The sequence below is a fragment of the Nipponia nippon genome, unplaced genomic scaffold, assembly GCF_047370975.1.
Source record: "Nipponia nippon isolate SJK-2023a ecotype South Korea unplaced genomic scaffold, ASM4737097v1 scaffold_9, whole genome shotgun sequence".
Taxonomy (NCBI): domain Eukaryota; kingdom Metazoa; phylum Chordata; class Aves; order Pelecaniformes; family Threskiornithidae; genus Nipponia; species Nipponia nippon.
The window spans coordinates 35,911,459-35,939,109 of NW_028262413.1; the positions used below are offsets into that span (position 1 = coordinate 35,911,459).

The window sequence follows — 27,651 nt, forward strand, 5'->3', positions numbered from 1 at the left end:
ATTTTACTGCTTATGTTTGCGCCCATTGTTTCAGTGTAAAAAACCCAATTGGATATTCTCATGGGTGTTTGGACATAAATCCAGCATTGTTATACTGTAAGGTTATCATGGAGTCATAGAGATTACCTGCCCACCGAAACACATTTGTGAGCAGATATAACAAAGCTGTAGGGTGATAGTATACTATTACAGCTCCTGATAGAAACGAGCAGGGATTCTTTTCATTTTCACATACTGACAGCAAATTTTTTTTTTTTTTTTTTGTTTCATACATTGGCTTTCCATTTTCATACATTTAATTCATTCACATTTATTGTAAATTGTTAATGTATTGAAATTCAATGCATCAAATTAAATTTAATTTAAGTAATGGATTAAATGTATCAAGATTTATTCACATTTATTATACATAAATGTGAAATCCAATGTAATAATACAGTCTAGCTGAAAGAGAGAATCTGCCTCCTCTCCTTGCAGCTCTGGCCAGCTAAGTACTTTCAGTTGCAAGTCCAGTGAAAATTAACTGCTTCCAGAACCACCATTGTCCAAACCTCTGTATACATACAGCCTAGTCACTGACATTTAGCATCTGACCTATCACTGGTTTAATATTAGAGATAACCGCTGCTTCAAGCACTCCAACTTACTAACTTTGCCTCTAGAATTAACTGTCTGTAACATCTGCTTGCAAGTCTGGCATTCATGTTTGCAACTTCAGAGCATAAACTAGTGTGTGCCCGGTTTACTGCAGTAGTATTCTGGGCATTTCCTTTTATATTCGTGCCTGCAGTAATAATGCCCCAGACAGTCTTCCCATACTTTACTCTGTTCAGATGGGACTTCAGATAGTGCTGGGTAAAAGCACACGAAGTGCCAATACGATCAGTTGAAAAAAAAATTTAAAAAATCACATTTTATGGCCGGTACCAGAGTCGTAATTAAGGAGCTTTTAGCAACTAGAAATAGAGATGTAAATCATTTCTGAGAGCGCTCTTCAGTACAGGCACTCTTCAGCTGAGCCAAATCATCAAGGAGATTATTTTACTGGCATTATTTGATACAGATATTTCACACAGAGGCTTTCAGAGGCCTTCATATACTCGGACTTGCCATATATTCATACGCACATAGGTGCAACTATTGCAAAGACTAATCACCCAAAGGACGGTGAGCAAGAATTAGCTGGTCATTTACAGGATGAGGGCTGAGCAGTGAAGGGGGAAGCCAGCTGAGGGGGGAATCAAACTGGCACCTAAAGAGATTCAGAAGGAACAGGGAAGTAGGGAAGATGCGGGCACTTAAACAACCAGTCCTAGAAGGGACTCCCTAGAAGGGACTTGGCAGCTAAAATTCTTTGAGGAGGAAGAAGCTATTCTAATTACAATGACCTGACATACTCACTTATATCTGACTCCACAAACCATACTGATGCTTGAACAAATAAGCCTATCCCTAATTAGACGTGTTAATGCAGAAAGAAAATATGGTATTTGCACATTATGCAGGATGACAGAAGTTCACAGTCCATAAGAAAAGCACTATCCTCTGTCTTTAGGAAAAGATGAGAACATGAGAATAGTCCCAATAAGATGCACTTGGTACTTGCCAGAAGAGTTAATAACACCCAGGTAGGATTATATATCACTTTGGACAATTGGTTTACAATGAAGCACGGAAACATGGAGTATTCTTCCAATACCCTGGGAACGCTAAAAACAACGTCCTCTCAAAAGACATAACTCCCTTCACATAAAAACCCCTTTCATTTTTGTTTTTGCTTTTTAATTTGCAGGCAGAATAAGTCACATACTGACACACTTTTCAGTGGCCCAGAAAAACAAGCATCTCTGAGTTAAAGCAGTACACTAAGCTATGACTTACTGACTGAGGAGCCAGCGTCCTTATGCTTCTAGCAAAGACTGTAACCTCTGGCAGAGAGGCATAGTATAAAACTGAAAGCAGTAATGCCTCAAGTTGCTTTCCCATAAGCCACCTTTATCCCTTTTTAACTCTTCATCTTGTATTCAGACTTAATAAACCGTCAGGGTGCTCTGGAGCTCGTTCAGAGGCTACCTTCATACAGGACCTTTGTTCCATGACATTTCTTCCAGAAGTGTCACGTTGTCAGAGACTAACTCGAGCCTGCTCAGAGTTTAACAGAAAGGCAGTGATAAAATACTGTGGGGACGCGGAGAGCACAGTGGAAGTACCGCTTAGACAAGCTCAGAGATCTTTATCCCGTCACAGAAAAACACTCTTCTACAAAGTTAGTTTCTACATTAAAAACATGAACTATAGTCCAGAAACAGCGCAACGGACGGAATTACTGGAAGAAGCATTCATATGAATTAAACTTAGAGGGCTTGTGGTCAGAGTGGCGTCTCGAATCATTACATTTCCTTCAGAATTACAGTTCTCCATTTTCTTGCAAAAGCTGAGGACAGCGTTGCTGCCAGGGAGTTCAAGCTGCCGTACTGTAACGCCACTTGGAACCTCCGCACCGGTCGGTGCGCAGGGCGGGCTGACCGCCCGGCTTCGGCTGAACGCCGGCTCCCGAGACTCGCTGCGCTCGGGCGGCTACCGGGGCACCGGGACCATTACCCCCAACGGGGCACGCCGGCCAGGCAGGAGTGACAGCCCCGAGATCTCCAGTTGGGATCAATCAGCTGGTCGCCACTCGAGGGCAGCATTTCAGTAAAAAAAACACGGGAATAAAAATGAAGGACACCAAACTGCCAGCCTGTTTTAGCTCACCGTGAAGACTGTGTTTGCAGGTTGATCTCAAAGCTTTCTGTATCTATATAAACACGGTGACAATATAAGCAGAGTACTCAAGCGTAAGCAGTGAAGGAATAAGAGGTCAATACCAGATAAATAAGAGCAGAGACTGTATGGCCACTTCAGTTGGCATATGCCTTGGCTACCAGCAGGAAAGGCAGATGCACCCACACCCTAGTCTCCCACCCTCCTCCCCACTGGAAGCAATTTACCTGAGGGGGGCAAAAAAGTTAGTTTTCCCTCAGATCAGCCAAGTGTCTTCTACCAGATCACAGAAAATCATTGCACAATTGTGACTTTAAAAGCTAAGGAACAGCACCCAGAAACTGTCAGGATACAAAACAATGACCCACTTGGTCCATCATCATCACGTTCTCACTTCCAGTAACGCCATTATAATACTTCTAAGGCCAGCTCCTCAGTGCCCAAAGTGAGAAGCCTGTAATAAAAAGCATGAACGCTGCTGGTTTGGTGCCCTATTTACACCAGCTCAAAATAGGCACAGGCCAAAAACATACTCCAGTTTTGGACACTGAATGACAACATGAGCTACAAGGCCAATTAGGCCAAATTAAAATATTCCCACAGGAAGAAAATATACAGTAGTAAACATCCTGGAAGGCAAAAAGAGCTCTTGGAATAGAAACTTGCTACACAGCTTCAACGCACCCTTGTCACTGTTTTGTCTTCTTATTCAAAGAGTAGCTTTCCTTCTTACCAGTGGCAGGCTGCTCTCAGGGGAGCACCACAAGGCCCACCTTCAGGCCCGAGGAAGCTGTAATCTGAGGCATCCTCTGAACTCAGTGAAGACAGGTAATTTCAGAAGTGACTCATGGCAAAAACCTAATTTGAGTTGCTCTTTCCAAGGCAAGAGTTAAACTTTGTTTTTCCTTGAAGGAAAATATTCACAAACAGACCCCCCTACCCCTTATTTTCAACTGCTGCTCTTTCTAAGCTCTTTTTCCTCCAGACATACATATACCCTGCAAGCATACATCGCGAGAGCAAGCATCTGTGTGCTTCTCCTAGCTCTTTTTTCAAGTGGGCAGGGGACTGGTGGGATATCTGCAGGCAGCTGAAGATTTACAGCTTGAATTTCAAAGTTACGCTCTTGATCACTTAAGTGACTCCACAGCTTGAAACAAACTGGCGTCTAGAGGGCAGACCAAGTCTACTGGCAGTTCAGATTCTGTCTTAGACTACTTCAATTCCATAGTTGAAGTCAGATCCAACCTGAAGGAGGAGAAAGGGCAACAAAAAGATGGAAATGTAGGATGAGGATGGACAGTTAAGAGAAATAGGGGCAATGAGCAGATATAGGGAAGAATAAGTATAGTTTAGTAGGTAGCACATGGAGATGAAAAGCTTGATGTTCTGATCTGGATTTTTGCATGTCTGCTGTCTTCATTCATGTTCTTGGGGAATTTCTGGACAGCTTCTTTGGATTCCCCGATGAAGCAGTTTGAGGTACACTTTGATAAAGGACAGACCTCTTTGAAATCACTCATTGATTGCTGTTGTACTGAACCCTAAGATTGAGGGAAGGGTTAAAAGGGCTGTTTGATTTTTAAGTCTTCCTGAGCTAAACCAAATCTAAAAGCATATATAAAATACACAAGTTATTCTTGACCTGTTAGAACACGTTATACAAAACTGTTGGTAAAAATAAGCCTTAAAAAAGGAATTGTAATAACATATATAATAAAGCAGCCTTTTCCTCTGTGGTTCTTCACTTTTAATTAAGAAAGTTCCCTTTGGCTCTAGACAGAACTGTGACTGGAACTACTTTGGCAAAGCAAGGTGCATAATGACACTTTAAAGAAAAAACACCCATTGACAAATGAATATTGAAGTGTTTTTTTTTTTTAAGTATGTGTATGAATAAACCATTTTGAGTGGTGAATCGCCTGTTTACAGATTTTCTAATAAAATATTCTCCCACCGAAAACGTTGAGAGTGAAAAAGCCACTCACAGAGAAGTCATGGGGTGAAGCCAAGACACTTCCTTATTACCATCCCTCTGGCTATTTTGCACAGCTCTCCCACATGACAGAGCTGTCTTTCGTATGTTCCTTGTTGGGTTTACACATCAGTGGAGGTGCCATTAACTATCATATTACATCCAGATTTATTGTATTCATTGCTTTGTAATTAAAAGAGGCTAAAGCAGGGGTTAATTGCACTGAATTGGAATTCAGCAGGGGAAGGAAGACATTATTGCTAACTTGGCACCAGGAGGCTCAGCAGCGATGGCAGAGTGGGATAGTGGTGAGGATCCTGCACGTAGAGGCCTTAGCTGGGGTGCAGGTACATGTGAACAGAAGCAGCTTATGGGGAGCAGCAGTTAGCATGGACAGGTGAGGCAGTGTGAATAGAAACATACAGAAGCTAAATTACAAACACGTTTAAACTCAGAAGTATTCTGCAAGGACGCATATTCTAATGCAATATGCAAGAACTGATTTTCACATTAAATTCACTTTGGAAATTGAAATCAAATACGGTGTCATGAGGTCCAATGAAACAGTCAGCTGTCCAGGAGTCACTCAAAAAGTTGTCTGCTCTTCACACGTTTCTACCTCCATGATTTCAGCACTATTTTTGGTGTCCCTCTCCACTCCTCCCTTTCCAAAATGAGCATGATGTGCTGCCGTTGTCTTGCAGCAGGGTTTACGTGGACAACAACAGATATGCAACACAAGGCAGCACCACCTGCAAATCTACAAGCCATCCTGGGAGGTAAAAGGTATGTTGCCAGTATCTCCTGTCACTAATACACTGACTAACCAGTGTAAAAGGGACCATGCTATTGACACATCATGAAGTTAGCAAACGTATACATCTGCTACACATAATTCAAGGTTGCATACATCATCAGCAAGGCCTGAATTTAAGGAAGACTATAGCCTGACAGTTGTAAATTGAATACATTTAACCCAGAAGTTGTGGAAGGACAGCACATACTGTCCCAGAACACCTTCCTAACAACTGCTTCTTAGTGTAGAGCAGCATTTTATGTAGTTTATGGTGTTAATGGCTACACATGCTGCTGCTCCAGATGTTTCCTCCTTCTGTACCATTGACTTCACTGCCTGGTAACTTATTAACCAGAACTGTAAACAGTTTGATTTCAAGGATTTTATGACTTAAAGAAAAAGTTAACATAAAATAAAAAGGCTAAAAAAAAGACCTAAGCAAGAAGCGAGCCTGAAGGCCAGAGGCTGTCCCTGAAGAGCCACTGGACAGCTTGTCCCACGCTCCTCCAAAGCAGTGTCAGCAACAACTCCCTGCCTGCCGGGTCCCCGGTGCTGTGCTGGGTACTGCCTGCAGGCCCCATGACCCAAGGTCTAATACAGCCATGGATGGTCCCCTCTCAGATGCAGATGTGCAAAACATGGTGATTCCATCTTGCATGTTCGCCCCACCTATTTTCAGTGGAAACAACTATGAATTGCTCAAGAACCGCCTGCCCTTTCAGCATGCAAGGGTAGAAAACAAGTATCAGTCAAAAGACGTAGTTAGGAAGACGAGGCTGACTGGCGTCAACATTCTCCAGCAGCTCGCACCAGAAGCCACACGGCTGGAGGAAACAGAACACATCTGTGATAGCACAAGCCAGCCCTCGCCATGGGACCCAACCACTTGCATCCTTTCCTGTGCAAGATTGCTCCTACCAGCATGGGACTTGCAACACTCACATTACTACGCAGCAGGTGATGTACAAGTAAGGCTAGAAGCAATGAAGAATGGATAATCATGCACTACAATGCAGCTTACAAAGATATTCAGCCTCTGCAAATGGTAGGGAAGGGGAATAAATAAAACTTCACTGGCACTTAATACAAAGCCAAAAAAGCTCTGAGAATGCAAAGCCTCAGCACATGATATTGCAACACTGTCTTGTAACCTTATTAGAGAAACCCATGGTAACCCCTGCTAAGAGCGTTAAATATTAATAATGGCTCACAGCTGCTCCTGCTACATAATGGGCTTATTTTGGTGAGGAATATGTGCACAGCTTAAGTAATGTGCATCAGTTCAAACAAACCTACTTTCCTTTTGAAATTCATGCAGGACCCCCTCTCCTTGCTGCAATTAATTGCAGGACCCAAGGCTATTATTCTTAAAAGGCAGGATTTGCCTCTGATCTTTGTCCTACGTTACTTTTTTTTTTTTTTAATCAGAGGTTGCGACATGAGCAGAGGTGGACAGCATAGCTTGATACACCACTCATTACCAGGGGCAGCTTGCTTACTGTCTAGTCTGTCCTAATTACTGTGAATCTGCCCACACATATAGCCCACAAGGAGAGTTTTTTTATTGTCCCTGAAATTAAAACATCCCTGTCCTACATCAGTACAACTGTTACAATCATAATGTCCCTGGTTTGCATCATAAACATCAAAATTAGGAAATGCTCGTTGTTTCATTTAACCCTTTAATAAGCAAATTCGGGTTTCTTTACTGACGAAGTAGCTGATGAATATCTGATCATTAACAGAATAATTACCTAGCTAGAAGGCATTCTCTTCTCTACTTTGCCATTAAATCATACGGGCCGCCTTAACTAGACTCAGTTGATACTGATCTCTATTTTAGAAGATTGCTGACTTTAGTCTGTTGACGTACATAACATTGAAAATAAATCAAGACCACTGTGAAACTTACTGATCTAGATATGGATGATTTTCAATGATAAAATGCCAGCTAAGTATCCAATACTAACTGGAAGATAATGGACTGCATAGATTTAAATACTGTTGGTTATTTAGAAAATTAATCATGAAGTTTATTGAAAAGAAAACTCCTATCCTCAGAACAAATTCAGAAAGACAGAAGAGGCAGTGGGAGTTCCTAAACTGAAGTGTTCATTAGAATTACCTTTAACTACTGCTTCATGAGTAAATATTGTAATATTAGCTTCCATACACCTTTTCTGTCCTTATCCAATTCCTGTACAAGGGTTTTACATAAGAATGCAAAAATAGTATTATCTAGGTCTGAACATGTCCCTGAGAAAAAAAATGCAGAAAGGCGTTTTCCCTTCTTCAGACTCAGCTCTAAGGAACCCTCAGGTCAGGCAGGCACTCCACAATGCTTAGCTGAGGTCTCTGAAATTAAAGCTTTCATTTTTAAAGTATGTTTCTAGCTGCTACAAGTGCAGCAATAACCTCCCAAACGTGAAATGAGTAATAGATGTAACAACGTCTGCAGCCGGCCTTGGAACAATGACTCAGAGGAGTGAGCTGCTCTCTGTCCCGTGTAAGTCTGATGAGAGTGTCAAGTCCAGTCCCCGGTTACATGACTTCAATGCTAGCATTACCTAAAGAATTACTGATTTTAATGCAAGAAACAAGTTTGGGCACCAGCTTCTTGGAACTGGAAGCTACTGTGGGGAAAGCAATCACAGAAGCAGTAAGAGGGAAACAGGAAGGACAGAAGAGAAGAGGGAGGAAGGAAGTGGAGTCAGTAGTGCCAAGAGGCTCCCTTGCTGCACAGGGAATGTCATGATCAAGCAGTAAACTAATAAATTAAAACTAATTGCCATATAGCCCCTGCCCTTCAGGAAACATCCACATATGTCAATAAGCTGCTGATTCAGAGATCAGGAGGGAGAATGTTGCTATGAGGAAGCGAGAATCCCAAAGCTATAGCAGGGACCCTGTCTAATGTGGCAAGTTTGACGCCCCTACATTGCATGCTAGCACCTTGAGGGGCAGGTAAGCAGTGCAAGCCGTTCCTACCTGCAGCCTGCCAGAGCAGCTTGTCAGCCTGTCTGGCGTCAGACACAGGGCCACCCAACCAGCAGGCAGTGCAGGCGCAATGCCAATTCGCACTACAGTGCCGACTCAAGCCGCAGTCAGCATGGCATTCTGAAGCAAGTGAGCTCCTACTTCTATCAAGGTCAGACAGGGGTCTGACAGCTAACAACTTCTCAGAGCCTCTCGTCTTAAACTTAAAACCAAGAAACCCTAGGCAAGTTAGGATTTCCCTTAGATTTCACAAGATCATAGACCACTCCATGAAGATATTTCAGTAGCATGGACGCCGCATTCTCACTAACACAATTTTCTTCCTTAAAAATGAAGTCTCATTAGCAAGACGCTTCTAGTTTCTTCCGTAACTCATTTTGAATGCATATTAAAAATACAGGTAAAAATGGGTTACCTAATTTAAGCTCTCGCTCAGATTTTTAACTCAATTTTTGGTTTAGAAGGTATTCACTTTATATACAGAAAAGGTAGACAGCTAATCAGATCAAGTATCTTGGCAACATCCCAAATGCAAACGTTCCTCTGGCTATAATACGGATTTCGGGGTAAGAAACAAACATCTCCACAAATTGCTGATGCAAAGAAAAGACAATCCAGCAACTCCAGAAGAAAAAAAACCTCATACATATCCTTGAAAAGGTTTATTATTAAAATAAAGCTTTCAACAATAAATATCTGTGATATCTTTATACTAATGCAAAGGATGCTGCTGCCGTTCTCAGAGTTGTGACAGCTGATTTAAAGTGTATTGCACACACTTCGCATATAAATAGAGTTTAAGATAACGTCAGAAGGAATAATACTGTCTAATATTAGTGCACCTGTCAAACACATTTTCAAACTAATTGATGCTACATGTTCAGCTCATCGTATCAGTAATGTTAAACAACGCTTCCATTTTATTGAACTGCAGCTCCCCTTTACTAAAAGCCACTTTAGCTGAAGTAACTGGTCTGAGTAATTCCAGCTCTAGGCAGGCATCCAGATGTTTGTGATTTCCATTGATCAGCGTTAAGAGGCTGAAGCTGAGCCATGACTCCACACTGCACACACAGTAGACATTCTTAATAAATGTGACCTGCAGTTCAGCTCTTTTGCTAGGTGGGTCACGGCTGAATTGCTGATGCAGCCCAGCAGATCGAGGAGTTTCACAAGGAACTGAAAGCACGGAGACGTCACAATTTGGTGCTCTCTTTCTACAGCTGGCACAACCTCAGCTGAACATCCCCAGGGGAGCCTCCAGCTTCCCAAATACAGTGTAGAACTCCAGAAAAATGAAAGTGAATATTTTCTTGCCATCAATTTATATAATCTCTTGTACTGTTCTGATCTATCTACTCACTGACTACAGTTCCTCTGTTTGGACATTCTAGGATTGTCACATTGGCTTCTCTCATGTGATAATGGGGTGCTGATGTGTCATTCCTTATCAGTAACTCGTGCATCTTGTAGGGCAGCTTTTACATTTTCCTAACTTACACCTGGAAACTTGTAGCCAAATTAGCAACCTTTGACACATCCGCCTTGATTTTTGTATTGTATTCCTTGGAGGGACTCCATGATCCACCCACTGAACATAATTAATCTAAAACCCACAACTAGATATTATGTCAGTTGATGCATTTTGTTTTTCCAAATAGTTATGTGAATATGGGCTGAGGAATGCCAAGGTTATCCCATAAACCAATTAAGAACTCTTGCATGTCTTTCTTGCCTAAGTTTAAGCCAGAGGTCTACCTTTCTAGGACTTCTCAGAGAAAAAAAATATATATACCAAACTAGGTGTTTGTTACACACCCCCCCCCCTTCCCAGAATCACAGCGTGGTTAAGGTTGGAAGTGACCTCAGAAGGGCATCTTGTCCAATACCCCTGCTCAAGCACAGTCACGTAGAGCAGGCTGCCCGGGACACTGCTTCCTATCTCCGTACATACTGTGCCTGTGCAGGATGTACATGTCCGCACCATATATATGTAACACAGTTGTTCTTACAAAGCCCCAGTTATGTAATAACTGTTTGGTTTTCAAAGGCGGCCTATACACGGGTTTCTTGGCAAGTACTCACTTAAAACACTGATTACATTCATTTTAAAATAACATGGATATTCTAAACCCTGAGTTATTAGTCATGAAATCTGCGAGTTTTTCCTCAAAGGCATTTTCCCACTTCTGTTATTCCAATAAATCTAGCATAATTGCTACACTTTTATATTTGTGCATTTACACACGATTTTTTTTTTTTTTTAGCTCTTTTCTTCTCAGTCTCAATGACGAAGTGTGCCTTGCCAAGACTCCTGGCTGACAACTGGGCTGAAGCCTCAACAGCCACCAGTACTCTGTGCTTGCTCCTTTGCAACTGGTGGGACATGTAAGTCTCTACTGGAGCGATACAGGCTGTGGGACCCAGCACAAGCGTATCCCTTTCTCTCAGCAAGCGACTACGAAATCCCCATGGACAGATAAGGCTCCGGTGCTCAGGCTCTCCCCCTGCTCCGTACTCCCAGGCCTCCCGTGAGGGCCCCGGGCCGCCAGGCGCACCGCCGCGGCGGGGGCGCTCCCGGGGAAGCACAGGGCAGAGGCCGAGGGCCTGCAGGGAGACCCTCGCACAAAGCGGGGTGCGCGGAAAGAGAGCACTCCTTCGCTCCCTAACTTTTTCTACGAGAACGCGAACTCCCCTCGGCCCCGGCCCCAGCACCACCCCAGGCCGCCAGAGGCCCGCGCGGGCCCGCCCCGCCCCCTCGCCCTTCGCAGCCCCACCACCGCGCGGGCGCGGTGTCATGTCGCCGGTGGGCACGCGCGCGGCCGCCGCGCATGCGGCCTCTCCCACTGCCGCCACCGGCGCATGCGCGGCGCGCCCGCCGCGCGCCGAGGCCGAGCCCCAGCCCGCCCTTGCCGTTGCCGTCGCCGCCGCTGCCGGGCGGCGCCTGAGGGGGCGGGGGCGGGGCGCCATGCCCGGCGGGGCGGCGGCGGCTGCGGAGCCGGCGCGGAGCCGCGGTCGCTGAGGCGCGGCGGGAGCATGGCCGAGTCGCTGCGGGAGGAGCCGCCGGGCGGGCCGGAGTCGGAGGCCGAGCTGTCGCAGCGGCTGGCCCGCACCAAGGCCCGCTCGTACGGCAGCACGGCGAGCGTGGCGGCGCCGCTGGCCGAGCGCTACGTGGAGCACCGGCTCAGCACCGGGGACACGCTGCAGGGCATCGCCCTCAAGTACGGCGTCACGGTAAGGCGAGCGCCGTCGGGGCGGCCTGGCGGGGCGGGGAGCCAGAGGGGCGGCGGGGAGGGGCTCAGCCCCGGGGGCTGCAGGGCCGATGGCGGCGATTGGCTCCCGGAACAGCGGCGCGCAGGTGTTGGGCCCGGAAGGTAACGGAGCCAAAAGGGGAAGATGCGCTGGAAGGAAAAACAGCCGAGGGCTTGCAGGGCGAGGTTGTGCCCTAGGGCACTTCCTACCCGTAGGGGGCAGAAGGGTCAGTTCTTGCCGCGGGCACCGTGCTAGTCTTGGTATTTAAAATGCTGGGGCCTGACTCCGGTGGCCTCCATGGGGGGGAGCACCCGGCTCCGATGGTAAAGGGCTGAAGCTCACGCCGCCGAGACAGGGCAGGGGGCCTTCGCAGCACCGGCCTGACAGTGACAGGCGCGGGGTTTGCGGGGCCTTTTACACCCGCAGGGTGAACCTGTGCTCACGTGACGATTCACCACCACACTCACTTCAGATTAATAAAAAACCCGATGTAATTAAACTTACCTTGAGGAGAATCATTATTTTGAGGTTGACACATAGGCTGTGACAAGAAGAAAGAATTTCTTCCAGTAGTTTCAGGGCTAAAAATTCTTCCATCGTCATCTACCTACCAGCCTAGAAGTGATTTATAGATGATTTGAAAGTGTTGCTGTTTTTCTGCTCTCTTCCTACAGAGAAGAAAGTTTACTTCTGTGAATAATGTTGAAAGGCTTACACCAGCCTAAGACATGCAGAGTCCAGTAGGGCCTACCAGCAGGTCCTAACACACTGCCATTCCCCACAGAGCAGAGCTCACCTACCCTACCTTCATTCCAGCTTATTTGGGGCGCAGTGAGCTACCAACTGACATCTATGTGCAGCTTCAGTAGTCCCAACTTGCAGAATTGCTTGGGGCTAAGCAGCTGATGAGCATAGCTGACAGCATGGTGTTAGCATACAGTCAGTGTTACTTTCACATCAGCTGCAAAGAGCACCTTCCAGTTGGGCTCTTTCTAGAAGAGGTACAATGCACTCCCAAATTATTAGGTTCTGACTCTTATGGGTTTCCTTTCCTTCTCTGGTTCTGAAAGGTCTACTAAAGCTTCCCAGCAACTTCAACAGCATTCAGCCTTTGTTGTGAAAAGGGTTAAAAGCCTATTTCTCTTCCCTTAAGAAAGAAAGATTAAGCCACTTCTTACCAAATCTTGTTGACAACAGGACAAGTGTTTTGAATTTACATTGGTCCACATTAAAACAAAGTTTTGCTCACTACGGGGGCAAAGTGACCTAGCTGCTCATTGGATGTGAATTCTTATTTTTGAGAGCGCTTTCCATAATGGATGAAGTCTGCAGCCTAAATGATTTAGGTATGTTGTTCTTCATTCAGAAGTGTATTTGCTCACTGCAATAAGTGAAAAATAAACAGATTACTAAAATAGTAGTTTTCTAGGAAAAAAAAAAAAAAAGACATTTCTAAACATTTTACAGCTCCCTTTCAGCTAAAGGGAAGTTGTGGCTCAAACCTGTACAGTCTGAAAAAACAGGTTTAATTTATGAACCATGAACTTTGTTCATAGCAGGAGTTTAATGAGCTTTTCCTGTGCTATTGATGCATTTAAAGTATAAATACTGTTTTTTTTAAACATCTCATTTGTTATTTAACATTGCTAGCATTCTACTTAAGAAACCAGAGCTGCGTCATTATAGACTTCAATTGAGAAAGGTTAAACTGATATGAAAAGCCCCTAAGAGCAATGCCAAGTTGGCTGAAATCAGCCATTGTGTTTCTGCTTTAATGCGTTTCAGCCCAGAGTAGGAATGTATGCAAACATGTTTACTTTTAGCAAAAATGAAGGATCTTACGTGTTCACACAATGACAAGGACTGACTTCCTCTAAAGAGTTGTTACATTTGCTTCCTGCAGTCTGTATACTTGGCTGGAAGTGGGAGTTGCTGTAATAGGAACATCAGAATTATCTTTGGCTGCCAGTGCCTCCAGTGTTACTGGTTTTAGAAGTTTCCCCCTGTGGTTTTCCTCACCGGGAGTTACTCTGCAGCAAGAGACATCCTGTCCAGTGCCTGCCGTGGCATGACATAGCATAGGCAGTTCAAGGTGGATGAAAACGTTGGGGCAGAGAGAGATCAGTGTGCTTTGTTTGGCCTCATCTTCTGCCTTCACCCCTCTCCCCCAGCTACTGTCTATTCATCTTGTATGGCTTATGTTCATTAGATCTTGTTTGAACACTGTTGGGTAAATTAACACTCAGAATTAATCTTTAGTATCATATTTATAGTTCAGTTGGAGTGCTGTTTTCCATCGTACATAGGTATCCCTTTTGAGGGGAGAAGAGGACTATTCATTTCATTGCCAGTAGAAGCAGTTTTGATGGATTAGTTCAGCACCAGTTAACGCAGTAGCGCAGCTTCAGTTAAAGTATAAAGAGCAAAGGCTTTAGCACGTGCTTTTCTGTAGCTAAGAGAAATTAGTTCAGCTTTCCTAGCACTAAGAAAACTAGTGTTAAATCCTGCTCTCCATACACATATAAGCGTATGGAGTCGTACTGAGTTGTAGAAGGAGCAGCATATAGTACACGTATCAAGTAACCTGCTCAAGGCTGAGGGGTGTTCTTTTTAGAACCAAGTATTTCCCATTTCATTGTTACCCAGTGCAGAGGTACACAGTCTTCCAAATGCCACAAAATGATACTTAAAAGGTATTTCAGGAAGAAATAACCAGAGGTAGAGTTACAGTGAAGTAGGATAGAGAACAGCAGTACAGTGCATTATTTATCAGCTATTGAAGCATCACCTTCCAACTCCCCTGTAGCAGAGATCTCAGTTTTCAGCTTTTGTATTGTATTTTTAAAGAAAAGCTCCAGCTAGCATTTTAAACATGTTTTGATACCCATCAAGACAGACAGCTTTTCGACATTTTGACAATTGACATTTAAATGAGCATCTGGTGGCCATTATCGGTCTCATTAGTAGGTCAGGTGAAGCCTCCTTTATGCCCTTCAGATGGTACTCAGCTTGGGAGAGAACTTAGAGATACACCGTATACTGTGTAAGGCTAACTAAAAGTAGTTTCCAGGGTTCAGGAACTGCAAGAGTAATGAGCTTCTCTTACTTGAAGTAGTAGCTTACTATTTGACACTGGATATTAGTTATTCAGCTTTTGAAAGTGATTATTAAATCTAATCATTCCATCATCTTAGCCATCTGCAGCAACAGGTTGGGGTTGTCTAAGTAGAGAACACCATTTTGGTATATTTAATGGGTAGAAATAACTTACTGCTGAACTTCACTGCACCATTTCCACTACTTTCACTCTCCCAGACACCTAGCCTTTCTAGAGAGAATCTCCTATTTATTTTTACGGAGAAAGATTTCATCAAGCTTCCAGGACTCAAGCAAACACATACATATATGACACCAGATCTATAATGGCACTGCAGCAGATACTATTACCTCACAGTACAGGTCTACATTACATGCAGGAGTTTATTCCAGTCCTGCAAGTGGCCACACAGTCTCACATCTGCACAGAGAAGAAAGACTAACATCTCTACTGTTTTTCCCTTGGTTTTAGACAGCTTCCCCTGCTAGTATGTTCAGTGTAAGAAATGCACAGGCATGTTAACCCAGTTATCTGTTAACAATGGTCTTTTCTTTTGCAATTGGGAAGGACTCCAGGTAGTGTCAGAGCAAAGTTTAAAGAGTTTAAGACTGACAAGCATAAGATGATAGAGCAATTTTTTCATCATCTGAGTGCTGAACTGAAGATACTTAAGACTTTGAAGTAGTGAGTGGCTAGTGCTTAGAGTGCTCAGCTTTTTCTGAGCTATTATACTGGCAGTAAGACTTCTGTTATTATGAGACTTAGTCTTTATTCTTACTCAGTTTAGTTCCATTTAGTTTAATAAAAATTAATAACACTTCTAATGCAGGCAAGAAGTATTTCCAGTTCCTGTTATACCTGTTTTCAAGCAGGTTTTATTTAGAGTGCATTTATCATTGCAGTACTGTAGTGATTAGGGATTTCTGCTTATTGCAGTCACCAGGGGACCAGAATGGTCATTTTTCTTTCACTTAGGACTTTTCCTAACAAAATCATGAGTTCAGGTTGTAACTAAAGCTTAAAGTCATAGTCATGGACACTGATTTCTGTGCTCTTTTAAAACTTGCAAGAAATAGGAAGCTAGTTTAACTGTTATTGACTTGGAAGGGAAATTTTGATGAGTAAGAACTTAAACAACATTCTTAGTAGGGAGATAGTATAAACATTTACTGGGAATTTTTCTTTGCCTGTAAAGCAATAGAATTTATAATAGCTTCTCAGGTTAAGTATAGAACAAGTGGGGCTTTATGTGTTAGTATGCTGAGAAAGATGGGGTCTTCTTGCCTCTGTCATGAGATCATCTGTACTGATGAGTACAGATGTATTCATCATCAGTAAGAAGTACTTTGGGTAGAAGTCGAATAAAAAGTATTTAACAGTTACGTGGTTGTTACCAGGCATTATTATATACATGAGGTTGCTGTTGATCAAGCTGTGTATTCAGTTTGCTGGACAAACACAGCCACTAGTCTATACAGCTGCGTTACAAAGTGTTTAAGAGTCCCCCATTCCTTTCACTGCCTGACTTTTACTTTTCACTGAAAATCAGGGCTTCATCTGAAGTCTGAATTTGTTACATCAGCTAAGCGGGAAAATACTATGGATGAGGCATATACTGCTCTTCTAGGACTTGTGGTGCTCACTGTTCATAACTAGCATGTCCTAGAATGTTCAAGGTAACTGTATTGCCCCTTGTTTGTATTATGGCTGTATTGTATTGTAGCTTTTTACCAGACAGTTCAGCCACAGCAGTTGCTAGCAGTTCTGAGCCTTACTCTAATATAAATCCAAAATCAGCAGCACTTTTGCAATAGAATTTTTATTCTTTGGCAAGTCGTTAGTGTGCGCCTATACAGAGATTGGAAGACTGTTCAAGAAAAGCATCTTTAGGTAGTGGCAAGACTTAGAAAGACCAATATTTTGGAGTCAGGTCTACATAAAAGGAAGAAGCTAGGGTGTTGAGTTAACAAGGCTAAGACAGAACATACACTCTGAAATCACTTTGAATGAAAAAAATCCTTTCCTGAAGTCATTGCTGCTGCAAAGGAAGTATAGATTTATTGTAACTAAAGGTTACTGTGCTACTTTAGAAAGTTAGTAGTTTATACTTTGCCAAAACCTAATAACTTACATTTTTCCTATCTTTTTCAGATGGAACAAATAAAGAGGGCAAATAAACTGTTCACTAATGACTGTATATTTCTGAGGAAAACCCTGAATATTCCTGTTATATCAGAGAAACCATTACTGTTCAATGGACTTAATTCCCTGGAGTCTCCCGAGAATGAAACTGTTGACAGCTCTCCTTCTTGTGATGAAGGACTAGTGACAGTTCAGGAGGAAAGTAGTTCTTCTCCCAGTCCTCAAGAGCCTGACAATCAGCCCACTGCACCAGAAGAACTATCTGCCAAAGATTTCCTACAGAGATTGGACTTGCAGATTAAGTTATCCAAACAAGCAGCCAGAAAACTAAAAGATGACAATGTCAGGTAAATGCCGCTTTTAGTATTAAGCATCTTAATCTCATCCTGAAGGCTGTTTAGTTTAAGATGAACCCTCTTTGTGGGTTATCTCAGACAGCATCTGTAGTTTTAATTTGCCAACAGTAAGTCTATGCTATTATCATGCACCAGTTACATTCAGAGCACACCATTAGCAGATGCCTTGATATGACAGTTATAAAGGCTGCGTCATAATACATTGTTTATAGAATAGCAATAATATTCCATGAAAGCTCAAAGGCCAGTGTTCTCCAAGATGTCTTGCTATGTAAGCAGACAACTATTGAAGCAAACCCATAGTTTTCAGTAGAGTGTTAAGCCAAGGCCTATGTGGAAGCTGATTGTGTACAGCAAGGCATGATTGCCTTTTTCTTCTGCCCCAAATTGCCTTATAATTGTGTATATATTCTCCATGTTGCAGTTTCAGTTAAGCTATCCTATTTCCTTTCCCTGTGCAGTCCCTCCCTTTGTGGATCCACCTATGTAGATTTCTATCTTTTCTTCAGTATTTCTTTTACAGCCAGGAGCTCCCACACACTTTACTCAGAAAAAGCAGTACCTTTTGACCTCTCTGCCACAGTGATTATCCCCTCACATAGGCAGGCGTCCCATGGAGAGTACAGAAAGACTTAGAGCAAGAATGCACTTCAGTAGTGTTTGTTTTCCCATGTCCTTGGGACAAGTTTCCTCAGCTTGTTTACAAGCAGTCTCTGGGGCTGCTTGTCTGGCCTGTTTATTCTCTGCAGAAATTGCCTCAGTGGGTAATGCCAAGGTGCCCTTTCTCATGACAATAAAAGGTATGGCTGCAGGGGACTGGTATCACTTCTCTTACCAGAGAGAGGTTATGCCTGCAGTACGTACTTTGCTTTTGCAAATTTGTTTAATGCAAAACTTCTTCCATCATCCTGGTTCACTTCACATACTCTGCTTTTGGGTGCAAGCAACATGCTTTTCATGTTAAGAAGAAAGTAACCTTTCAGGATCAAATCTATTGAGCCTAGAGTCCCATCATTTCTGTAATAAATTAAGGGATTATTTCAGCAACTTGAAAAAAAAACTTTGTTCAGTAGACAAAAGTTTGAGGGAGAGCAGTGTATTGCATTTAACAATTGGACAAGCATTGTTTGGAGGAATATCCCATAAGACAGCTTAAGGTAATTCATTACCTTTTGCACTCCACATGAAATTCTCCATTGCCAAAAGGACAGTGGTTTAGAGTTACAGTCTCAGGGAAGGCTGGAACGCTTTCACATCTTAACACACTTATAAATTATTTTCTTTTGACTTGATTACATGAAAGAGGAAAAATAGCTGTGGGAACTCAGATCCTTCTCTATTCAAACCCATTCACTGTCATTGTTACATTGAAACCATGTAGAGTATTATCAAAACGTGCCATTGCTGACTCTCAGATCATTAGACATATGTATCTGACACAGATTAGAGTAGGTGTTGACCTAGGAGTTAAGCTATGTGACAGGAAACCACAGTCCCTGCCAGAGGAAGGCAATTATTTTAACATCCCTTCAACAAAACAACATGCTAATTTACAGAAGGAAATTCACTTAGACCTTACTGCACCATGAGCAGAGCCAATACAGTGAGAGTGACACTGCACAAATAGTACACTGCTACTGATACACTGTTTCCTATATTGCTTAAGTTACAACTTGGGAAATGAGGGACTGGTACCAAGTTTCCTGTCAAGGCATAATGGATACAGAAGATGAGTTACTTTCCCACCTCCTGTTCAGATTTAGCAGGTAATTTTGTTAATTATGCATAGAGCACAGATTTTTATTGGTCATGATGCTAGAGGAAGCATGAAGTACAGAGCTGCGGACTATCTGCTGAGCAGGACATTATCCAAAGCTTGTGAAGAGAACAGCTTCCCCTATGTCCAATAAAGTCTTCATAATGTCACCTTCCAGGCCGCCACCTCTGGTTTTCCATCATTGCTCACAAAAGCCATCCTTGCCTTATCTTCTCCAACTGTGTTCACCCCTTTCCAGTCTGGCAGGAGGTGCCAAAGCACCAAAGGGAATGTTTACTCCTTGCAGAGAGCAGGAGTAGAGGGAGACCATTGCCAAAAGCCCCGGGGATACTTCACAGCTATGTTCCATCAGTGATATTTCTGGGCCCACACTGGAAGGTGGCAACATTCCTTACTGTGCTCCAGCAGCTCCCCAGGAGGCACCTGTTCTCCCTCCTGCCTATACCTTTCTTGTCCCTTGCTTGGCGCAGGAGGCCTTGAAAATTGGACAGCCGTCATGATAGTAAACCAGCCTTATGAATATGCAAATTTTCAATTTTAGAAAGAAAGCCATATATGAAATCAAGAGTGTTGTTTCCAGCTACTCTGGCTTTCTGCACCAACACTGCAGTTTACTTAAGTGCCTGTTTGAGAGTAAGAAAGGAACACCTAGAGTTATATCTGCTGCCACCAAAAGGGACATGGGAACCAAGAAAACTGCAAGCAGAAGCAGACTGTTGGTTCCAGAACTTCAAGAGTCATAACTTCTCACCATACCTGTGAGCCTGATTTGACAGATGGAGAGAATCACGACATCTCTTAAATCGCTCTTTAGTCTCCCTTAAAGTTGCCAAGAATGCATGCACATGCATGCACTGATTCTGACCAGACTGTATAGTTTCATAGTCAGAAACTTCCTTGTGCTCCAAAGACAGCTTAAGGTGAATTACACTGTTTAGTCATAACTCTTGAAGTCACCCCTTTAAGTGCACTCAAAGGACTAAAGTATATTAACCTCTGAAGTCAGCTTCTTTCCAGCTAAAGCCTCTTGCTGTTAGGTAGAAAAATTGAGGAGCACATGGGTGTGGATTTAGACTAGATATTAAACTTTAATAGGCATGCAAGTAGACCAGCATTAAAGATTATAGAATGTGATCCACTCGGTTTGTGCCGGCTGCCTTTCACTATTAGAGTTTATGTAAGTATATGGGTAGATCTGCATGTAATACTACATTTACTAGAGACTTCCACTGAGCAAGAAATCATTGGTTAACGAATCCCCCAATCAGGCATATTTACCCAAGATGCAGCTCTAGGTGAGCAGCTTAAGGCAATAAGACCTGTTTTTGTTTTGAGCAATATTTTTTATAATAGGCCAAAAGAAATGCAAAAGTATTAATATAGTTGTTTGTAGCATATGTTACTAACTCACATATTTGCATATTAGGGAAGAATACCCATTATTAGTTTTATCCACACAGGAAAGAAAAGCAACTTGTAATAGTTTGAGAAAATACAGCAGTGCTTCATCCTGCCCAAAATGCTGTTATGCATGTTTCAGGATGCTGAAACTGAAATTAAGTTTAGTGATGCTTTTTCTATCAGGCAGTTGAACACCAGAGGTCTAATGCAAGGTCTTTAGAGTCCTTAATATTTTAGGGTGGTACTGTGGTAGGCTAGAACACTAGGGCCATACACTCTGCTTCTGGGACAAGTCAAGGCTTATACAAGCCAATATAATTAACTGGTGTGCAGCACTGAAACAGAACCATAGAATCATCTAGGTTGAAAAAGACTTTTAAGAGCATCGAGTCCAACTGTAAACCTAACATTGCCAAGTCCACCACTAAGCCATATATTGTCATCTGCTCACTTGCCTTGACCTGAACCTAGGAAAGAGTAGGGTGTTGAAGCATTTGAAACCAATAACTGAGTTAATTTACCCAATAATTGTTCATCATCATTGGCTGTCAGCTGAGAAAACAGATACCTCCATAAAGGAGGGTGCCTGTGGAGAAGCCTGCTTTCCGCCTTCTAAAAGCTGTTAACTCCCAAACTCAGATTGCTGCCATGTTTAATTGTGGATTCTAGAAGCATCCAAGCATTGGATTTGAATTTACTTGTTCACACTCAGGTGCACTTGGTCTTACAGAAGTGGTTATTAGCATTTTTTGTTGTGGCATACAATACTTTCAGTGGATGTCTTTCAGCTCCTGTAACCTGCTGGGCAAAGTGGCAACAGCAAACAGGGAGAGACAGCACTATGAAGCATTGTAATGCTGTGCTGTTCCTTTCCCTTTGCCTGAGGGAAAACGTTGCAGTGACTTACCACTTTGCTATTTTAAGCATCTTAAAAGTGAAGAAAATTGTTTGGTCATTAAACATACACACACTGCCATGATGTTGCTTGTGGGCCATGGGCTGGACCTACTGCTGTGTAATTTTATTTCATATAAAGCTTGGCTTGTTTTTAAGCCATCAGAACAGACTTGTACTTGCTATGTACAGTTCTGAAGATCTACATTAGTAATAATTCCTGGCCATTACCTTGCTTTGGAGTAATGTGTTGCAAACCTCATCACAGCCTAGTTAGTACTGCAGCCTGGGATAGAATGTTAGAAGCTGTTCTCACCAACCCTTATGGGCAGCTACAGTGTGCCTGAGCCTTGGTCAGAAACACATTTTGCACATTACAGCCGCTCTTCTTAGGTTCAAGCATAATGACCTACTACATGGTTCTTAGGTCCCTACCACATACAGAAACCCCTCAAAGCTGGCTGTGACTCAAGTTGTCAGTCTTCTGCCCTCTGCTGACAATGGCCAAGTAAAACCCCGTAGTCCAAGTGCAGAGTTCACAAGGGAAGTGGAGACAAACAGCTTAGACTAGCTGTTTTGTTACTTTGATGTCTGAAGACCTGCTAATATAACATCACTATTTCAACTCTTCAGTTCTCCATATTCACCTCTACTACCCACCATAATCAACTGCAGCTAATTTCAGTCCAGTGTTTGGCTGTTGCCAGGTCATGATGGATGTTATTCCTATATCAAGGCTTTCAAGAATAAAGACTGAAAGGCCAATTCTGACAGTCTCTGATGAGAAGGAAGGTCTTTTTGCTGTAACTCTGCCACGTTTTAGTCTCCTAAAAGGGGAAACATAACAAAACTAAGAAGTACAAAGTAATTTTCAGTGTACAGCATTGAAAGTAAGCTTCTCCCCTACTGGACAGTCTAAGCTCTGAAGATACAAGAGTTCTCCTTCATCCTCACAAACTAGCAGGAGATTGCTATTTGCAGCTATATTCTGGGCACGTGTGGCTAGAAACCCATTGCCCCAGAAGGGCATATATCAGAGCTTTAGAATATACTTTTTGAAATATTTAGCTTCAGTCAAGTAGTAACGGTTGAATTTTACAGTCCTGCAGTCCAGTCTTACACGCTTGGTATGTTGATAGGTTTCAATTCTGAAAAAGTTTCAAAATGCATTATCTTGAGACAATTTGTAGATCAAAAGTGCTTTAGTGCTTATTCAACTAAGCATGAATTGTTTGCTTCCTTACTTTACTGTCATGCCAGGTATTATGAACAGCATCTGCAAATTATAGTATTCCATGGCAGTTTTGCAATGCAGAACTGATGATATAAGGAAAGATACTACTTAAATATACACAGATCAGCTGTATCTTAAGAATCATGCTTGGTACTGGGTCTATAGCATTGCCAATGTAAATAGACATAGTAGTTGTAAGAAAGGCTAAAATTTGTTTTCAGTACTACTGTAACTACACATCCCTGCAATAATTACCAGTTTCATCCCAAACTGTTTTTTTGATGTTTCATTTTTTGAATAAGATTGTTTCAAGGCAAAAGCAATATCATGTCTTTAGTTTAAGAAGATAATTTTGCTGGACTACCCAGGAACAGGGAAGGGCTGGGAAAATGAGTGCAAGTTACTCCGCTGCATGGTTAGTTTGTAGGGTTCTTTCCTCTTGATTCTATTGGGGTTTTTTTTTGGGGGGGGGGGGGGATTATATGAAATTGAAATTGTAGATAAATAATCATGTTTAGAAGTTAGTAGGGAAAAGTCTGCATGATTGGGGTTTGGAATACTATTGAAATACATAGTTTTTACCTTATACCATTATTAGACTGTTTGAATAACTGTACCTTTGTATGGAGGAACATACAGTATTACAAGTAACTGGAAATCCTTTGAAGCTCACAGTGTAGCAACTGTTAAGTCTTTCTGTTCTCACCAGAACACTAAAATCAGCAGCACCTTTAAGAATAGGCTCTCAGGAACATAATTTTGAAGGTACAGTAGTAGAAAACAATGATCTTTGGAGAACTTAGCATGCTTGATTTAGTCCTGGATGCTGCATTGCAATAAGTTTACATAACCACTTTTTTTTTTTTTTTTAAAGGCAATATTGTGAAGTAAACAGTAGGCAGACTGATTTTTCCTGAGGATTTTTAACAGCAACACTCCTTTGGTTTATCCAGTCATTGTATTAACAATAGCACTTGTGGGCAATTATTTTCTCCTAAGAAAATCCAAGTGATCAGTCTCAATATTGATTGATGCACAGGAAGTATACATCAGGGAGCCCACTGAAGGAATATCCTGGCAGCATCAAGACACAGATCCAGCTACAGCTATGATGGCCGGCTCCTGTTCTTGCCTCATTTGGTCCATCTGCACCCTCTGCCATTCTAAAGGCAGAACCAAACCTACAAATAAACTTGCTTTTTTAAAAAAAGAAATTGAAAGCAACAGTACTGGAACTCCAGCATGCCCTCCACTTGTTTATCCTTTACAGTATTCCATATTGATTTGGCACTGTAGAGTCAAGAATAATTCATTAAACTCTAAATAAATTCTGATGTTGTTGAACTTAAACAGCTTTACTTGTTTTCAGCATTCTGTTCTTGAAACAACATAGCAAGAACTCCAGAGATGTATAAAGAACAGTAGTATACTGCAGGCAGTATTCCTGTTAGGCAATGCCACTCTTCTCTATTTTGATCCATTAGGAAAACCGGTTATCTGCATTTGCATTACAGTTTTACTGTTGAGACATGGTATGTTCCTGATCTGATGATTATGATAATTTTCTTTTTAGAGAGGAGGAGAATGAGGAAGGTCCCTATGCAACTTCTTCGTATCACCAGTAGAAGACAGATGTGATGGCCTGAAAACTTTCCATGAAATCAGTTCTTAAAGAACTAAATGGTCAATAATTCAAAACCCAAGTCTTTTGGACTCATCGTCTTGATGTACTTAAACGAAGTCATGAATGGGTAATTGCACTGAAGTTATGACCTCGTCTGCCTTCCGTAGGTTAATGTCCTTATGCTATATCAACAAAGGGTTTAAGCCTTCCAAAACTAGCAATGGCCTTTATACCCCTTCTGTGCAAACTGTAGCATGGTAGCAAGAATATATCCTTGAGGTCACCTTTATGCAGAATGTTGATCTTTAGTAAAGATTTTGTAAATACTTGTTAAAGTGAAATCTGTTTTAAGTATTTAAAAATATCAAGTAAGTTTGCTTGTCAATGACAAACTATGAAAATAATAGAAATTTACTTATTCTGCAAACACAGGCAAGTTTGCTGTGGAAGTTTTGTCTACTTCAGGGCTTCAGAACTTGCCTCTGAACTCTGTGTGTGTCTGTGTGCGGTTATGATGTATTCCTAGAAAGGGGAATTCACCTTGTTTTGATTAGTTAAAGTCTTTATGGTTAAACAACTGTTTGTAAATTGGATTTCTGCTAATAAAAGGGAAGAGTTACAGCAGGAGATTTTTCTTTGTGAGATATGACATTGGAATATCAGATGTGTGTTCTTATGTGCAGTTATATTTTGTGTGGTTTTAATTTAATAAATACAAAAATACCAATGTGTCTGTTCATAATGAAGTCAGCTTGGTTCTAGTCTGGTTTTTGTGAAGAATGGTTTGTCTATTTACATCAGCTATTAGATGTTAATTTCAGGGCAAATAATGTCCTTTACCACATAGCTCACTCTCCTAAATGAGACCTGTAAGAACTATTTGATCTAGTTGTGCAGTCAAAAACCCATATGTTAAGATTAATAAGAGCCACGCTGGTAAGCCTTCACTGTTCTGAGAAGAGATGCCAGTATTGAAGTCTGCAAGCGGACCCCGCCTGAAGCTCAGGAAGGCAGAGTGCAGACTGCATTCACTCTTTGCCCTGAAGGTAATGTATTAGCAAATTCTTGTTACGCATCCTACAAGTTTTCCTCAAGTATTCGATAAGATGCTGTTTCCTGTATATCAGCTCATTTATATAGTTCATTGCTCCCTCAAAGCAAAGACTTTCTGCAATAGGTTAAGATGGAAGCAATACAGAAAGTTACATTAATTTACTAAAACTAGAAATAAAAATTCAAAGCAGACAGGAATTGGTATTTCCTTAGAGATTGCAGGAACTCAGACCAGGCAGGCTCATTCAAATCATCTCTAGTTCTGGTCCAAAAGAGGAGGTCTGCAGCGGCACACAAATTAACAGGAACAGGGAAAGCTTAGAGTGAATAAAAGTAAGCATGGATTGTTCTTGAAGAGACTGGTGAATTAGTTTTAGGTCTTGGATCTTTCTTAAATTGAGATTTGTATCTGTTCCTTACAGGATAGTAATTTCTATGGTTGTCAGTTAGTGTCAGTAGGACATTGCCAGAGCCAGAACTACTTCTCCAAAGGCGACCCTACCTTCAAGCCCAGTTATATTTTATAGTCCTACAGAAAAACATAATCCTTTTCTACCAAAGACCTGCTATTGTAATACCCTCACCTATCCTGCACAGGCAGGAGCAGGGTGCTTCGCTGAGCAGGTTGGCAGCACAGCTTTCCTCGCACAGCAAGCGCGCCTCTGGCAGCCGCAGGAGGCTGACCGAGCTCCTGACAGAGCCACATTTCACTCCAGCCTTCCCAGGAGCCCTGCTGTGCTCGTGGGCTGGAGGACCTTCAGAACAAGCAGCAGAAGATCAGGGACACCATTTACATCAGCTTTTCCTGACTGAGGAAGCCATGCAGAAGCGGCTGTGCCAGCCTGCGGGCATGGTTGGGCAGAGACCCGCCACCGCACGCCCTTCCCCTCAGGCGCAGGCAGATTTCAGCTCAGCCCCGCAGGTCGGGCCCGCGGCACCCCGATCGACCCACAGCATCTCTGGAAACCCCACCGCACCGGCACTCAACACGGCACCCATTGCAAAACCATTAGCATAACCAGCAGAGACACCTAACCCTGCTCTTCCACACAAGCATCTTCCCACAGGGAGGATTTCAACACAGCCATTAACCACAACAAAGGCTGCCTGCGAGAGGCCCTACCTTCCTGGCGGCTGCCCCAGAGCAGGTCTCCGCTACGTAGGCACTCCTCACAGTGCCGCAAGGGCACGCTTCTCGGCGCCAGGCCGGAGAGGGCCTTAGCTTTTGCTTCCACTCCATCTTCCTTGGCTCTTCCAGTCCTATTTACCAACACCTGCAGCAGCAGCTCTGCCCCTGCCCTGGGGGAGGTTGCTCTTTACGGGCGCAGGGCCTCCCAGCCGGCTGCGGGCCTGACGAGCCCCGGGCCCAGCTGGGCCCTGACACAGCCCCGGGGCAGCTGGGTCTCCTCAGCGGGGTGGCAGCTGTGGGCACCCTGGCTTTTGCCTGAGAGCCAATTAAATAGCCTTCTCTTTGTCCCGGCAGCCTCCTGCAATGTGGGTGCGAAGTTACATTTTGTTGTGTTTAATTAATGCCTGTTCCTGGTTTTCAGGTTGATAGATGTGGTGTTTCATAATCCCTAGGGCAAACAGAGGGACCGAATGCCCAATTTTTATGTATTGGTAAAGTATTTTTAGACATTGCTCTACTGTGCCTCTGCAAGTTTCTAGCACCCCTTTGCTGGCGTGAGGTCCTGCGCGGGGCGGCGGGTCGCACGCGCTCCCGGCAGGCACACGCATACCGCAGCTCTGCCCAGCCCCAGGGAAAACTGAGCAGATGAGAGAAAATGGTGCCTGGAAATAGTCTATCGGTACTATTACAGAGTGATTCAAGATGGAGTTCTCCTACTCTGTAAAAAGGGGTTTCTTAAGACTCCGAAATAACTGTTGTTTTAATACCTTAATCCACATTGCCATATTATTACTCAATAAAATGACAGGTTTTCCTGTGTATTTTATCTGTTGTTTATACATTATCCTGTATATTTTGCTTCTCACTCTGCCTTTATTCTTCCTACACTTGTAACTTCATTCTTTGTTTATGTATTTATACCAGTCCTAGAAGGTGTGGTTTAGGGTTGGAATGGGGCAATTTCAGGCAGAAGTGAAGCACACTTCAGTGCAGGTAAAATTCCATGTTTTGCAGCTATTCTGTAGTGGGAAACCTGCACATTTGTAGTTTTGTTTTTACATATTTCTTCAGTCAAAGCTTGAAAAGTCAAAACCTGGGCAGGCTTGGACTAGGGTCTTTTTAACTGAAATGCAGGACATATCCAATAAGAAATTTTAATTT

The 27,651-nt window shown here is 42.7% G+C and overlaps 1 protein-coding gene across 2 annotated transcripts; it reads left to right on the top strand.

The window, feature by feature from the left end:
• The first annotated feature begins 11,415 nt into the window (after positions 1-11,415).
• LYSMD2 (LysM domain containing 2) lies at positions 11,416-25,058 on the top strand. 2 transcript variants are annotated; one of them, XM_087744022.1, is made up of 3 exons: positions 11,416-11,765; positions 17,032-17,369; positions 23,559-24,189. In XM_087744022.1, exons 1-3 carry the CDS (start codon positions 11,568-11,570, stop codon positions 23,599-23,601), a joined length of 579 nt encoding a protein of 192 aa, XP_087600148.1. In that variant the 5' UTR covers positions 11,416-11,567; the 3' UTR covers positions 23,602-24,189. The 2 variants fall into 2 exon arrangements, with proteins under 2 accessions (XP_087600148.1, XP_009468548.2); XM_009470273.2 differs by lacking the exon at positions 23,559-24,189 and adding an exon at positions 24,258-25,058 and having other exon boundaries at positions 11,420-11,765.
• Positions 25,059-27,651: the final 2,593 nt, after the last annotated feature.